The sequence below is a fragment of the Rhamphochromis sp. 'chilingali' genome, assembly GCF_963969265.1.
Source record: "Rhamphochromis sp. 'chilingali' genome assembly, chromosome: 6".
NCBI lineage: Eukaryota > Metazoa > Chordata > Actinopteri > Cichliformes > Cichlidae > Rhamphochromis > Rhamphochromis sp. 'chilingali'.
Genome location: NC_137933.1, coordinates 27,195,935 through 27,212,812, shown reverse-complemented (window position 1 = coordinate 27,212,812; position 16,878 = coordinate 27,195,935). Strand labels below are relative to the sequence as shown.

Below are 16,878 nucleotides of genomic sequence, written 5' to 3'. Positions count from 1 at the left end.
TCCATTTGCTAAAATCCATCTTTACTTGTCTTGTCTTTTTTTCCTCCCACTCTTTCTCACTTCCTGCATCTATTATGCCTCCCTCCTCTCTAAATTCCTCTACCCAGCCACCCCCCAACACCATCTTTTCTTTGGCCTCCTTCTCTTTCACCCCCTGTCACTCTTATCCTCCAATTCTTCTCTGTTTTCCCCTCTCTCCTGACTTCTGCTCGCCAGACCTCTACAGTTCTCCAATCATTTTATTCACACTTCTCTTTCTGTCCTTCCTTTAATTCCTTTTCCTTCTCGCCTTCTCTTATGACTTCCTTTATTTCTTGCTCCAGCTCTGTTCCGTCATTGTGCTTTTATCCTCCGTTTTTCCCTTTTCACGCTTTCTTCCACACTTCAATTTTCCTGAAATTTCTGTCCGCCACCTCTTTCCTGCCAGTCTATCCTCTCTCCTTCAAACCTTTCCCCTTCTTTTTCCATTACTTTCCCTCTTTCTTTACTTGCTTCCCCCTTTCCTCTCATCCCCTCATCCCTCTCTTCACCTGCTTACCTCCTTTCTTCCGTTTCCAGTGGCTCGTTCTTTCTTCATCTTTCCTTCCTCCCCTCCTCCTCCACAATCACCCACTTTTACCGTCTCTCTTTTACTTCCTCAACTAACCCGTCTGTCGTACTCTTACTCTGCCTCTCTCTCCCATGCTCTCTCTCGCTCTCCCCCTCTCTCTCCCCCCTTTCTCAGTCGTCGCTCGCTCGCTGTGCTGTGCGGACCTACCGACCATCTCTCTCCTCTCTTTCCCTAAATCTCTTCATCTCTCTGTCTCTCTCCTCCGGTCCTCCGGTCTCTGCTATGACAGCTCACACCAGCGGCGTGTTGCCCGATCTCAGACCATCAACCCGTCACCGGTTGTCCTGTCCAAACGTTAACATGGACATGTGTGTGGGGGATATTCGTGATTGATCTTCGGGTATTTTTTTTTAATATATAAAAACGAAAGAATAAGGAGGAGGGGGGCGGCCGTCCTCTTTTACCCCCCTCCGCTTCCTTCAGTCAAGCAGAGCGGCAAGGTGGGAAGAGGGCTTTAAAATTAAGCCAGCTTGGATTTATTTAATAGCAAAATGACGGATTTAGGAACGCCAGAGATGCTGCTGATGTGGAGGAGGCTGAACGTGAAGAAAACGGGAAGGCTGAGACGCGACCTCCCGCTTCTCCTCCTGCTGGGGCTTCTCTTGGGGGATTTCTCCTCGTCCAAGGGTGAGTTTTGGAGGTTTTCAAATCGCCTGCGTGTTTGCGTGCGCAGGCATGCATATGCGCGCGCGTGTGCCGGAGGATCACAGTGTTCGCAGGTTGGACTTTGCGTGTGCGCGCGCAGGCGAGAGTGAGGGACAGAAAGGTAATGCATGCAGTTTCGCTGCTGCAGACAGCGTTGGTGTGAGTGTGTGCAGGAGAGTTTCGCGTGTGCGTGCGTGCGCGCACGCTCTCAGCTCCGGGCATTGCGTGCATGCGTCCTTTTTGTGCGTGCGTGTTTGAGATACTAAGATGGACAGAGAGACTGTAAAAGAGGGAGTGAGAGCTATATCCTATATGCAAGCACGGGGAGTTAAGAGAGTGCGTGTGCGCGTGAGAGAAGAGAGCGTGCAGCGGCCAAGTTGGACACAATATTTCATCTGGGGAGTGTAGGCATGCTCGTTTTCAGGCCTCTGTGCTGTCCAGATAACCTCCTCTAAGTAAATGAAGTGACTAAAATTTTGCATTTGAAGCAGTTAAAAGTCCTGTTTGGTGACACAGCTCAGCAACCAACTCAGTTTACAGTCTACGAATAACCAGAGAGAGATTTTCATGTGGAGGGCATGAAGAGGGGAAATCCCATGCTCATAGTTGAACGTGATTTTGTGGAGTCGAACTCACACAGAGGAGCAGTTTTCTCAAAGGCCGTGGAGTCTGATGGTATAACAGGGGATTGATGCTTCATGTCAGCAGCCCAGCATGTCTCTTTTTATTTGGGGGGAGGGGGGCTGTGGCCAAGAGTTTCCTGGTGCCACAGATAGATGAAGACAGAAAAAAGTGTTAACATTCGTTTCTCTGTTACTCAGGTCATCAATAGCTTCTCTGTGTATGCTTCTCCTCCCTCTCTTCCTCGGTGCTGGTCCTCTCTGTATTTTGTTCCCAAACTCCCCTTCTCACGCATGGACCCATCAGATCTTCCCCCCTCTGATGTAGATCTCCAGCTGTGCTAGAATTCTTGATAAATGTATATGTGTGCAAGTAAGCTTGTTTTGTTCTTGTGTAAGCTGTGTTTTCCCTTAACTCTGATCTGCTCTGGATGTTTAATACTGTGCATTATATTGAGGGTGTGTGCGTGTGTGTTTTGGTGGTTGTATGTTTATCCATCTGTATTCTGCCATAAACACAGGCCATCAACCCAGAATAAAAAGCGATTTGAGTAAATGTAAGACAGCGTGCGATTTGTGTATGTTGATAAATATGATAGATGTGTTTTTAAGCTGTTTATGATTATCACCTGTGATTTATCTTTCGTCCCGATCTGTGCGTGTCTGTGCGTTTGATGCCGTGTTTATCATCCTTGAAGTCTCTACATCTCTGCATCTCTCTTTGATTATGTTACTCAATTTAAAGAAAGCGTTACATGATAGACTCAATGAAGCCTTTTGGTTGCTGAAGAGTTAATCACACAGAAATACAATGAGAAAATTAAAGGGCATACAGACATCTGGAAAGACAGACGGAGGGGTGGCAATAATTTATTTCGTCAAACCTCAAACCCCAGATGGTTGCCACCCTTTTAAATGTGATGTCGCACTTTAAATTCCAACACAACTAATAATTGATTGTCTGGAAATGTCATGTAAAAATATCATAAAAAGTCAGATATGACTGCAGCTGAAAGAAAAAAAAAGCCCAGGTGAAGAACATGTTTCTTTAAATAGTCCTCAAGCTTTTTATGATGCTTGTGATTTGTTTCATTATTATATTTTCAAAGTAATTTAGGAAAATGTTACCTAGAATCTCAGTCCCTGTCATTCAGTGATATTTGGTGTTCTACTCATAATTGCCCCATAATTTATTCTTGTATTCACGACTCCTATTTATTATGATTATTATCACAATTATTATTGTTGTAGTTGTTTTTGCTAGCAGGCTCAATTTTTTTAACAAATATAGTCGAGATCAAAGCAACTTTTAACTGGCCGAAATATTCTATAAATACATTATCATTATTAGGTTTAGTCTGTCAGTAAGATTAAATTTGAACATCGAAATTTGCATTTGAAGAACATCAGTTAATGATTAAATAAAATAAATATTATTCTAACTGTGTATCAACATTGTGTTTATTGGAAGCCACATCTTTTTTTGCGAAATGTCCAGTTCAATTATTCACTGTCATTACATTACATTCACTCGCCAAGTTACGTTTCCTTCATCAGAAGCTCAAGCAGGAATAAAGATAAATAAAAAATAAACTCAGCCTTTTCATCAACAGGTTGTTATAGCCAAGAAACGTCCAAATGTCCAACTGTGATGATAATTCCCATAAAACCCAGCTACTGCTTATATAATTGATATATTGTTAACGACACTCTACAGGGGACTGTACAAAAGACATTTTTGGCACACTCTCACAAACACAAACACACACGAACATGCACACACACACACGCACACACTACTGAGAATAACATGTCTGAGAACTTCATTTTAGACTCCCACTGGGACTATGAAGCACTTGTTTAATCACTCGCGCACACACTTATACTCTTAAAGGAGCACACACACACACCGACACACACGCCGACACACACACGCAGACTCCGACACATAGGACATTCCAGTGACTTATTTCTGCTCCCCTTTCAAAGTGAGAACTGGTTAAATGTCTGTGTTTTTTGAAGCTTTTTAATGTTTATCAGGACATTTAGCCCCAAATGCACGTACTGACACATCCACACTCAGACACACAAATGAAAGTATATGCGCACGGTGACAATTAGCTGACATTGAATCAATGCCAAACAACAAGATATTGGAACTAGCTGTCTGTCCCCCTGCTTGGCATACTAATATCCCACACGGGAAATGCACAAATGGAGACACACACACACACACACACACACACACACACACACACACACACACACACACACACACACACACACACACACACACATACTGTGAGAAGGTAGCTAATTAAAATAGAGCTATCTGCACAATCCACATTCACTTTAGAAACAGCAAACCGAGGGAATTAGATGTATAGAAAAAGTGTGAAACCTCTTGCAGTGAAAATCCAGAAAGCATGAGAAAATGTGAAAGAAGAAGTGGGTGTATATGTCAGACGCCATTTAATATGATGTTAACAGTATTTTAGAAGACTTGAGCATGGAGTTCTTTATTTTTTAACCTTGGGGACACGGACGTGCTTGTGGTAAATGTTTCTAAAGCAAGGTCCACTTACTTAGCTGTTCCTAAATCTTTCATTCATGGCCTACATCATCTTCAGTGAATAAATTTTGCTCAGGTGTCAGCCCTGGCTAATGATTTCTCTCCATATGCAACCACCTGTTATCTCATTACTGAGGCATAAGGGTATGACATAAAGATGTGCGGAATAGTTAAATAAGTGAAACTAATGTTTGTAATGTTTATCACATGCATTTATGATGCATGTAAATGGAAGGAGTGTGTTAATATATGAAATGTTGGCATAATGGAATACGACTGTGTAGGAGAAATTGAGAAGTTACATTTTTCAATTGTTTATATAAAGCTATTTTAAAGTGTTTAAATATAAGCATTTGTCTTCTGCCTATGATTGATAAATACAGTGAGTTAAAACAAATTGTTACTTATTTTGCCTGGAATGTAGGTTTCCCTTCTAGGACGAATGCAAAATCAAAGGTTATATATTGAAATCCAGTAGAGTTGAAATGCTCTGAGCTTGTGTCTCTGTGCTTGTGCTGTTCATTATAAAAAAACTAAGCACCACCCTACCAAATTTTGGCTTTTTGATATACTTGGATAAGAAATGATTTGAAACAGTCTGAATAAAAGTAATAAAACAACCCATCAAGAAAAACATTGCTTTTTCAATTATTTATTTAGCAAAAATATGAATCGATGTAATTTAGTCTGTGTGGAAAAGTAGGTACACTCATGGCTTCAGAAGCTATTGTCCTCTGTAATCGAAATAACTTCTTTTTGCTGCTTTGTCCACCAGTTCCTGACATCGGCTCTCTGGATTTGTGTCCACTCTTAAGCTGAAAGATATTTGAGGGTTTTCTTGTATGTACTGTAATCTGACAAATATTTCCATTACAGTTTTCCATCACTTCTTCTCCTGAAAAGCTTTGCTCTGTTACTGTGGCTAAACAAACACCTTTGATTCATCTGTTCAGAACACATTATTTCAAGGTCCAGTGACTTAATTTATAAAATCCTGTGTGGAAGCCATATCAGATGTATACAAGCACACAAAAACTGAAAATGGTCTGCGTCATACATTAATCAGATTTATAAAACCATGTGTACATACACCTGTTGGCTTTTTTAATCACAGTTCACAACCATAAATGTTCAGCGCATTTCAGTAATGTCGATAGATGCTATTCCTCCATTTATTTACTGCATCCATTATCCGTTAATATGGATGACTTGTTGCTGTACTTATATATTTGCATCTATCAAACTGGTCACTTAACAACTTGCCAAAACAAGCGTATAGTTTCCCCACTCTGAGATATTTATTGAAAATTAAACTGTTACAGTGACAGTGGCTCATATTATTGCCACGAGTGATAATGAGCATATAGAACGTAATGATTTTCTGAGAATAATTGGTCATAAATTCCAACCGTTTGTGGCAGAGAGCTGCCCCTCCCTGAGGTCTCTTCCTGTCAAAAGGGAGTTTTTCCTTCCCACTATCACCAAGTGCTTGCTGAGAGGGGTTAATTTGATTGTTTTTTGTTTTTCCTGTATTCTTGTATGGGCTTTATTTTCAATATAAAGCAATTTGAGGTCTGCTGTGGTTTGGTGCTCTATGAATAAGATTGAATTGAACATGTATAGTATACTATATAAAATCTGTGCCTTTCATACTATTTTTTTTATTTTTTTCCCCCTTACTTCTCTCAGTACTTGGTGAACTCCTTCCTACTCCCTTTCCTGTTCTGGTCCACTTTCCAACTGATCAGCATTCAAACTGTACAAACTGTCATCCCCACCAGGTTACGCACTGTTGGTTTTTTGAAGGACTAACCACCACACCACCGTGCTGCCCACAAATAATAACTCTGCTGGTTTTAATGCTAGTGATAAAGTGAATCCAAGTGAGATATGCTTGGATTCACTTTATCACTTGGATTAAGTGATCTGCAGTAAAATTAAATGTATGAGTTGACAGATCATTATAGGTAAAGTGATTCAATATTTTTTACAGTCACTCTTGAATTTATGACCTCACTATATGCATTATCAAATTTCCCTTTCTCCTAAATGTTTGTGATAATGAGTCACACAAGTGAGCACATTGTTCTTTTAAGTTTATCTTTATGGATGGGATGGTGCATATATCTCTATCAGGCCCCATTCTGTGCATGTGAAACTTTATTATAAGTGGGGGCACTAGTCTTTGCCTGTGCCAGGAATCTATAGCTTTGCTTTAATGATGCGTGTGGGCAGCATGTGCTTTTTCCTGACACACCCACCTTTCAGGTAAATTTGTGCATCCCCTTCCGAGAGACTTCAAATTTTATTTTCCACTCACTGGGGTTTCCTGTGATTTCTTGCACAATGAAAGGATTTATTATTTTATTTCTTCCCTTGGATGTTGAACCATCTTTTCTGAAGGCCTTAAAGTAGCACATCAAGAGAACACCAGACCCTGGATGTCAGAGGTTTGAATAGGTCAGCTTCCACCTGCTACCACCTAAGACATTTTTAAAGCTCCACCCACATGTGAAGCAATTTGTTTGTTGCACATTGCTTTGTAGTTGCAGTTGGTCCTGCTGAAGATTCCAGTCACTGAATTATGAAAATAAATGAAATTTGTAATAACATAAAAATAAAATGGTAGTTTTACGTGCTGCTGCTTTGCACATACTGAATTTATTCATAGACACTATCCAAAAATGATCAGAGGTTTGTTTATGTAAAAATGTAACAATTTCCATGAGATGCACTGTTTTCGCTCGTGACAGGAGTTTGTATTAGAGATGGCACGATACCACTTTTTTATGTCCGATACCGATACCGATATCATAAATTTGGATATCTGCCGATACCGATATGAATCCGATATAGTGTTTTTTAATCAACAAAACTGTTTTTTAAAATATCTTGCTGCATTTTGCAAGTCTGCAAGTTCATACTCAAGTTTAAAACAACAACTACACTAAAGCTATTCTGTTATACCTGTATACAAAAAAAATATTTCATAGTTCAGCAATACTGATCAATCTAATAAACTTAGACCTACACCATCCTCCCTATTCTGGTATTTTAAAGAGTACTTAGCGTAAATATTAAGCAACCTAACTAATAGGGTTCCAACTCCCAGCAACAACAAAATTAAATAAATAAAAAATAGGGAACCACCCCTCACGCGCCACCTCATGATGCTTAATCGACGTAATCAACCTTAATTTGATGCAGTGTGAAAAAAAATGCACAGAAATCAATTATTTTTCAAGAAATATTAAATAGATTCAACATCTTTCTTCAACAAAATTGCAGACTGCACAGATGGTACCTTCCCAAAGTAAAAAGTACTATAGCTTACTAGGGTATATATATTAGACTTAATAGTCACTATGTACAGTAATTGACTTCTATTCATTTTACATCAAATTAAAACTTTGGGTGTCAGATAATTATTTATTAAAAGCTAGACATTTTAAATGAGAATAAGAAAGAAAAGTATGTCTTTGTGCCCCCTTTTCCCAGTTAATGCCCTATCGGCCCCCCTGGCTAAACTTTGCTAGATCCGCCCCTGCACAGTTACCAGCCGTCAGCTACGTAGAAAAAGATCCTGGAGTAGAAAGTAATATTAAATAAATTCTAACAACAGCTTATCAAGCTTAAACGTGCTGCTGTTGTTCAGCCGCTGGTTTCCTCTTTCTGGCGCAAAGTGGACCAAAAACAAACAAAAGAGATGGACTCGCGACAGAAAAGCCGATCAGCTGATTTAAGCAGTTTCACGATTGAAGTAGCAGCCGGAGAGCGAGAGGCAGTCGCTTGTTAAGCTTAACGTGGGAATGCTTTACAAACATTCAGAGATGGACTTACACACTTGCTTTACTTCTCTCGGGGATAACTTTGTCGGAGATGAAATGCCAGGTTGCTAGCGAAGCTCCACATGCTATCCAGACCACCGACAGGTCCTGCATGCCACAGCTGCTCTATCACGTGATGCATACTGCTCCGACGTGCTAACGTTCTGAGGTGAGTTACGGCGTGTTGCAAGTTTTGTGAGGTGCTTTCGTGATATTTAATGGATCGGATTACATTTTTTATTTTTCTCCGATATCCGATCCAGTAATTTAGGTCAGTATCGGACCGATACCGATACGTAATATCGATCGGTCCATCTCTAGTTTGTATTGTACATTTGCATGCATATCTTTATAATTTACTGCTTCATTTGCAAGAGAAGTACTGGAACAATTATTACATCCCACTATGCTTGCGTAATAAATAATAAAAAGCTACACACACACACACACACACACACACACACACACACACACACACACACACACACACGTGTTCAGGTGTTCTCTGGTGTTTGTTTTGTAATTGATTCCCCTCAGTTACACTAACACACATTTCAAATAATCTGAGCTTGAGACACTGCAGAAGAGACCCTTTACGTGTCGGTGCACCTGCAACAGACAGAGTGAGACAACTCATTGAGTGCTGATGATTTTCAGGTACTTAAGAGTCCTTCTAGATGTCCGGAGAGACCAGAGAATGCACACACGCACACACACACACACACACACACACACACACACACACACACACACACACACACACACACACACACACACACACACGCTTCAATACAGTTAACTACTGAGTACACACTTCAGTGGAGAGGAACGAGGTGGCGTGTGTGTGAGAGAGAGTGAGGCATACAGAGAGATGTAACAAATACTGAAATCTGAAATTTAAATATGCATATTTATATATGCATAACATATAAAGGGAAAAACAATAGAAGGCGCTACTGGGTCACAACAGTTAATTATTGGCTAACATACACAATAGATGTTAAATATATATGGGCCATTATCCTTGTTATGTTTTTTTAGCAATCCATCCTGGTTTGAGCAAAACGAGCAAGTAATCTGTCTTTATAGTGTTCAAATGACAGAACTTTTAACAGAGCCATGGCCTACATACAGTACACTAATACAGGGGGGAGAGGGCAGTGAGAGAAAGACTAAGAGTGGAAATGAGAATGCATATGAAGACAGAGAGAGAGAGAGATAAGTTAAGGAAAAAGCAGAGAGCAGAACAAGTGTGTGAGAGATTGGAACAGAGAGGAACAGGAGGCGCTGCTATGCTATGCAGGGGGAGACAAAGTGAAAGAGAAAATGAAAATGTATTCCCCAGCAGACGCAATTAATCAGGAATGACTTTTCCATCTTGTGCTGCTCGGCTAGTAATGTCTAGCATTAAGTAATGACATCATAACCATGTCTGCCGTGAATTTATAACTTGGATGCGAAGGGAAATCCGCCAAACTGACCTAAAGGCACGGTCACACAGGGCTCTGAAATCTGTTGATATTAATGACTGGACTCAAATATTTCATGCTAGCAGTAAATACTGCATCACACACAGCAGAATCTCACATCTATCTGTCATTTAAAATCTGAGAGGACAGCATGAAAAAAGGGAAATAAAAGCCCATGTGTATATCATATGGAATGGCTTGACAGACCTCAAAATTATGAGTACTATAAAAGTGGTGTTGCATTGGTCGCCCAGTTGTGTTTTACCACCCATTTGTATGCAAGGATAAATGTCATGTCTAGTGTAGTTTTTAAGCTCTTCTTCAGAACCACCATGTTAATGGTAATGCTGAGTAACAGAGACCACTCAATTCATCTTTTTAATAGTGTTTTGCCTGAATAAATGAAATAAATCTAAATAAAGTTCTGCTGCATGCCATTAAAACCCCAGATACATCATATAGCTATCAGCTGCAACAAACTATGACACCCTCAATTTGCATCATGTCTTAAACTTTGCATTCGGCTGCTGCGGAGTTTTTAATGCAGCCACGTTTGGCACAGCAGTTTATTGCTGTTTTCCTGCACCTTGTGGTGCAGACGCCTCGCTGTGGTGGGAGCTGAGGGTTATTTCATAACACAGGATTACTCAGCCAGCCAGCTCTAAAAATAAGCATGAAATGAACCTTTCAAATGGAGTTCATAATGAAAGATATGTCGGCGTGACTACAAGACACCCATGAAAACTAATATCCAAATTTAATTTGACAGATTATTCAGTACATCAACAGCTATGGTACATTTTTTAACCAATTCCAGTAAAGTTCATAATTTCCACTGCTTCCCGTTCATTTGTCCCATTAGTGGCCGTGCAATGCATGCTGGTAGCGGCGGCTCAAATAGCAGTCCGCCACATTGGCTGCTTCATTCTTCATGCTTCTTCTAGAAATGAACAAACTTCTTTTCACAAATGCAAGGGCAATTTAGGAAATGTTTTTAGTTGAGTGACGCATTCCCACAAAAGACGTGCTCTAAGTGTTAAAGTGCGTGTTACCAAATGAGATTGAGAAGTTCTTTTTTTGTGCCTTCTGCAGCCCTGATCCTCCGGCACAGCATCAGCACTCCTTGAACTGGGATGCTGAGGGTTTTTTCATCTAGTTCCTTAGCTGGTCTGTGTAAACTATTCCTCACTGCACGATTCCCCATAGCTATGAAACTTAAATAACCCAGATAAAAGTAATATGGTAATTACTAAACCAGGTAGGGAGAATCACTTTTTGATGACAGTGCAGGGTGAGCTGGTAAGAACTGGTCTGAATTCAGTGATTTACTCAAAGGCACGAGTTTGAATAACTATCTCATATCGAATGAGTGTCAATCGTGTATACCCTGCAGCTTCGAATCTGCTGGTCTGGTGAAGCCACACGATGAATTTAAAGGCTAATGGGTCTGTCAGTGCGGCACGTTTGCTGTTTTATTATTTCCGCTTTGCCTCTCTGTTAGCATGACATTTTCTATAAGCTGTAGGCTAATAGCTGGCTAGCAGGCTAACATTAAACAGGCTAATGTGTCTGTTAATGTTACATTAGTGTTATTTCAGTTTTTTCTCTCACTTAGTTCCATGGTTTAAGGGCAAAGTGTGTGCATGTTTGACACTGGGAGAGCGTACCTACACTCCGTGTGTGTGTGTGTGCGTGTGTGTGGGGTGGTTGCGCGTGTGTCGGGTATTTATGAGTGTGTGTGGATGTGCATTCTACATATGGAGCCAATGAGTTACATTTCCATTTCAAAGCGACGAGTCAGCAGCAGCAGAAGCCACTTTCATCCATTAATGTGATTTTAGGGAGAGAGCGAGACAGTGAGACACACACGCACACGTACACACACACACACACACACACACACGACCCACACGGGGAACGACATAGAGCCACAGTGATAATTACTCTCCAGGTTGGCAAAGGGTTCAGATTGTTTATTAGTGTCTCTGTCTCTGTGTTCCTCTCTTCCTGACAACCACCTCCCATCTCCCTGTCGTCCCTTGTTTTTTCCTCAAATTATCTGTACCCCACTCATCTACTGAAAAGTCCAGTGTTTTAATGCCGCTGTCAGTCACATTAACAGGGTCGCTGAGTGTTGCAGTATCATTCTCTGTGAAAATTTAAAAAGTGTGCAGAGGATGAAATGTTTTGAAGAATAAAGCGTCCGTGTGCGAAAGTGTTTGTCTTTGCCTTGAAGAGAAAAATGCTTAGTTAGGGTTAGAGCCGCGTGTGTTAGGGGGATCAGTGAGGGGATTACTTTCTACTTGAGTGCCCTTTTGTGTGTAAATGTCCGTGTGTAAGCTAAAAGAATGCATGTGCCACCGTGTTTAGACATCATTTGGTGTATACAGCTTTTCTGAGTGCAACCATGCGAGAGCAGTACAAGCTGTGTGTCATATTAGTTTAGTATTGTGAGTTGAAGTGAATGTGTTAGTTCTGAATTTGTTTATGCATGTACGTTAGCTTGCACGAGTGTTTATATTTGCTTCTATGAGTGCGCCCATGTGAAGGAATTTGTGTTTATGCACTTACGTCTGGAAGTTTGCGTGCGCAGATGAGCGCAGGAATAGTACAGCGTGCAAATGTAAACTATGGAGCTGTAGATAAGAAGGTGTTTTGAATAATTCTGTGTGTGCTTGCATCGATAACCTGCGTCTTTGTGTGTGAACTTGTGTTTAGACATTTTCCACTCAGCGTGTGTGTGTGTGTGTGTGTGTGCATTTGAGAATAAATGCACTAGCCACAGGCTATCGTTGCTCCAGTAGCATCGTTCTTATTCTATCCATTTTTAATGATTGGTAATGGTCGCTAGCAGTGTTGAACCTACTTCATGAGGACGCAGCAAAAAATGGTCCCGTGGTACACGAAGAGAACAGGACGGAGGAGGTAGAAGAAGGGAGGTTGGAAACTAGTTCTGAAAGGAGAGGAGAGAAGCTTGGAGGTTTTTTTTAATAGATGTTAGCTTCTGGAAACGAACATCACAGGGGGTACTGTTGAAAAGGTCCCACGATACAGTGAGATGCCGCAGTACGGCCCTGCAGGAGGGACGGTGGGTGAGGAAGAGTGAGGGAGGAGGTGAGAAACAGGCCAGAAGGCTTACTGACTGACTGTTTGATTTACTGACTAAATGATGAACTGCTTGTAAACTGACTGACTGACTTGCTGGTTGATTGGTTGTGTTACAGGCAGGCTATGTGACTGACTGGCGCAATTGCTGATTTGTTGAAGACTTTTTACAAGGTATCTTTGTAACAGCAGAGCAGGAGAGAAGAGAAAGCCGGTGGAGAGAGAGGGCAAAGGCAAGACCTCTTAACTGTGCTTAAATACCAGAAAAAAAGGGTTGAAATAAGAGTCCAAAGGCCAAACCAAGTTCTTAGCACATAATGGCTGTTTAATTGTTGCTTGTTAAATTTAGATTTTATTTGTTTCAATTAACCACCACAAAGTGCTTTATTACCAATGCTTCCTTGCGCCATCCTTGAAGGAAATTGCAGGATTGCAGCCACCAAAAATGTCGTTGAATCAAATAAAACAAAATTGAATCAAATTAAACTGGTAGCACTGTGGAAACATTGGAAACAATTTCTCAGTTCAGGTTAAGAAAAAGATTAAAAAGGCTTACGACTGATGTTCTGAGGTTTTCATGCTATGCTGACATCCGAAAGTGTAAACTGAGCATTATTGCCCTGTCAGCTGGAGAGGAAAGGCAAAGAGAGGAGTGGGGAAGTGCAGAAAAATGGAAAAGAGTGGGAGGAAAAGAGTGAGTGAGGAAAGCAGGGAGGGGGTTAAGGAGAAAATGGTTGAATGAGGAGAGGGGAAATAGGAGGAGGAGGGAAGGCCTTAAGCAGTGTGATAAGGAAATAATAAAGGGAAGGTTGTAAAATGCTCCAAGACTCCAACTGTAGCAATATCAGCTACACACATACAGACACATGCACACACACACCGTGTACTCCTGTATTTGTGGGGACCCCGGGCCCTCAACTTAACCATTAGCTTATCGTTAACCATTACCACTGAATCCCTGAATGTACAGTTCATGATAAATATAGACGAATACTGTAAATGTTGATGCCTTTAAGGGAAAAGTAGGCTACTGCATAAAAGGATGTAATACCATACTTTCTTTGAGCTGCGTCACACTTGAATGTTGAGTCATCAAGCAGGTGAAAGTATTGTAGCAGGAGACACTTGCTGATGCTATGAACAGTTTCAAGACTCATTTGACCAATAATGTGTGAGTTCATATCCTAAATTTAGTTTTGTAATAAAGTGCTGTGATGCCTGTTTCACTTGTGTGTTACTTTTTCTTTTACTTGTTCTTTTAATTATTTGACTTTCTTAAATTGTGTTTTTTATTTATATCTTTTGTATTTTTATCATATAGTTCCAATGCATAAACGTTGTGTCAGCTTTTAAGGTGCTTTATACATAAAGATGGGTGGATGGATGGTGTTGTGATTAGATCTGATCGTTTTGGATGTGTGACGTGGTTTCCTGTCTTTACACAGCTGAGGAAGAGTATTTAGTTTAAGTTAGCAATGGAACACCCGAGCTAAGTAACCAGTGTTATGCTTAAGCGTGGTTGTCCAGATGTTTATTAAGTAAGATTAATTAAGGGTTTTCTATCAGACAAAAGGAATATTTTAATGAAGTGAACACACTGATTCAGATGGATAATTGCCATAAGGACTTGTTATCACTGGAAGAGGGTGCATCAGCTCTACAAGGAATAGAGGAGCTAGATAGTTAGTGGATTGTGGAATTTTAGTGCTTTGTTACATCTCACATTAAGAACATTATTTGGAAACATAACTGAACTTATTTTTTAAATTGGTTCATGAAATTAAAATAAATTCAGTCGTAGACATTTCAAGTTTACTTTTTACATGAATGGTTTTTAAGCTCCACAGTTCCAGCTTGCTTTAACCAGCCATTAATAACATTAAGCAACATAAGTTCAGTAATGACACAGGAGCTACTGTACTGTGGACTGCAAATACTACTTAACTACTACTAATAATAATAATACATTTTATTTAAAAGCGCCTTTCAAAACACCCAAGAACACTGTACAGAGCAAATAAGACAGGCATAAAAGCAGGAAATAAACACAATAATAAAAGAAAGTTTAAGGGCATGGAGAAGTAATCTAGAGTAGGCTATCTTGAAGAGGTGGGTTTTGAGGGTGGACTTAAAAAGGGGGAATGAAGTGATGTTTCTGAGGTCAGGGGGAAGGGAATTCCAAAGTCGAAGGGCAGAGTGACTAACAGCCCTGCCCCCCATGGTAATAAGATGAAAGGAAGGAACAGAAAGAAGGAGAGAAGAGGAGGATCTGAGGCACCAGGATGGGATGGAGATCTGTACCAAATCAGAGATGTATGATGTGGAGAGAGAATGAATAGCCTTAAATGTATAGAGGAGTATTTTAAAATTAATGCGAAAATTAATGCTTGTCGATTTCTGGCTGCTTCCTTTAGGGCTCACAGTAACAGATAATATGCCTCCATCTAACTCAGTACGGAAACCCCATTCTTGATGATCTGGAAGTTTGACTTGGTGAAAAGTTTTTACCAGATGCCCTTCCTGGTGTAACACTCTCCATGTATCTGGGCTTGGGACCAGCACTAGGAGTGTACTGGCTTGTGGCCCAGTGGCTGGGTTAAATGAAGCTCATCTGCCGTGACACTGTTTCACAATGCCGTGACCCGGATTCGGACCAGGGTTAGCTGTGGCCACACTGCAGAATACTAAGCACTTTACAATTACAGCCAGCTATGATGAGCTGACTCTGAATGTTTGTGTCATGATATATATCTAATGATGTGTTATTAGATGCAAGTTCTTTAAGATATCGTCAAATCCTTGGTAATGATTACAGTGAGGAGACTAAAATAAAGTACAGTGGCTCGTTATGATATTAAATTGTAAGGCTCAACTTCTATACAGCCCAGTATTGTAATAGTTTTAGAGTAATTACTGTAGAACAGTTTCATGCCAGACCGTCTTCATCCCCGGGGTGTCAATTAGGGCCGTTTCGTCAAAACTGCTGGTGCTCATTTACACACAACTGGGTTATGGCATAAGAGTTCTTGGCTCCAACTTTCTTCACTTGTCAACATGGAGTGTTACTCCTGTGAAGGGGCTTGTTTTAACCCAAATCATTTTTTTTCCCTAAACATAACCAACAAAGTAGCTTTTACATCCTAAACATGCCTAAAATGAAATTCAAAGTATGTAGGGAAAAAACACCCACAAGGTCCCAATGGGACATGAACCACAGTCCTGACTGATAACCCTGCAAACTGTGCTTCCACCACCTCTCCAGCCTCCTGTTGTAGGTCTCTGAAAAGGAGCCATTATCTTTCAGTTGCTGATATAGCTGCAGCATCAAAGGACAGATGTAGCGTCTGAGAAAGTGCACTGGGATTAGAATGCATGGTTTATGTGATGTAGCTACTATGAATGTGTTGTAACATACCAGAGAAATATTACGGGCACTTCTATCACGGTCCCTGGGTTTAGGGTTTAGCGAGTTCATGGTCCCTCTTTCTTTTGAGTATGATTCATGTTTGAGTTTCGCTCTTTTTGAAATGTAGGGTTGTATACACTCTTTCTGCTGTTTTGTTTATTATCCCTCCCCTTTATCCTCTGCATGTGTTTAGTCTGTTCTTTGAGTTTTGCATTTAATTTTTTGCTCCTTGGGTTCTTTATGTGCTCAGTTGTTCACTTTTATAGTTGTAGCCTTGAAGCTTTTAGTGCTTTTAGTTTTTGAGTCTGCATCTTGTTTAGTTTCCCATAATATTTTGATGCCTAGTTTCTCTGCATTTAGGTTTATATGTGTTTAGTTCCCCTCCTGTTTAACTTCCCTTGTTTTGTGTATATATTGGCTCAGCCTTCCTTTGTGCTTTGTTGTATTGTCCACTTAACTGTGAATTCCCCCGTGGTTCCCGAGCTTGTGTTTCAAGTGATTTCTGGATTTCCTGGCTTTTCTTTTCGTGTATTCTTGGACTTGGACTTTGTAATCCTTCAGACTTACGGTATCAGCATTAAATACTCACTTTCAGTTTGGCTTATATTTTCTGTCTCCTGCTCT

At 40.5% G+C, this 16,878-nt stretch overlaps 1 protein-coding gene across 1 annotated transcript in view; it reads left to right on the top strand.

Moving 5' to 3' along the window:
* Positions 1–1,101: 1,101 nt before the first annotated feature.
* Positions 1,102–16,878, top strand: part of LOC308398014 (CUB and sushi domain-containing protein 1-like) — a gene marked incomplete at its 5' end in the record, with an annotated part of 495,403 nt that continues 479,626 nt past the window's right edge. Inside the window, one exon of the mRNA XM_080884378.1 lies at positions 1,102–1,237. Coding sequence (XP_080740504.1) covers positions 1,102–1,237 — 136 coding nt within the window. The remainder of the gene's footprint in view (positions 1,238–16,878) is intronic.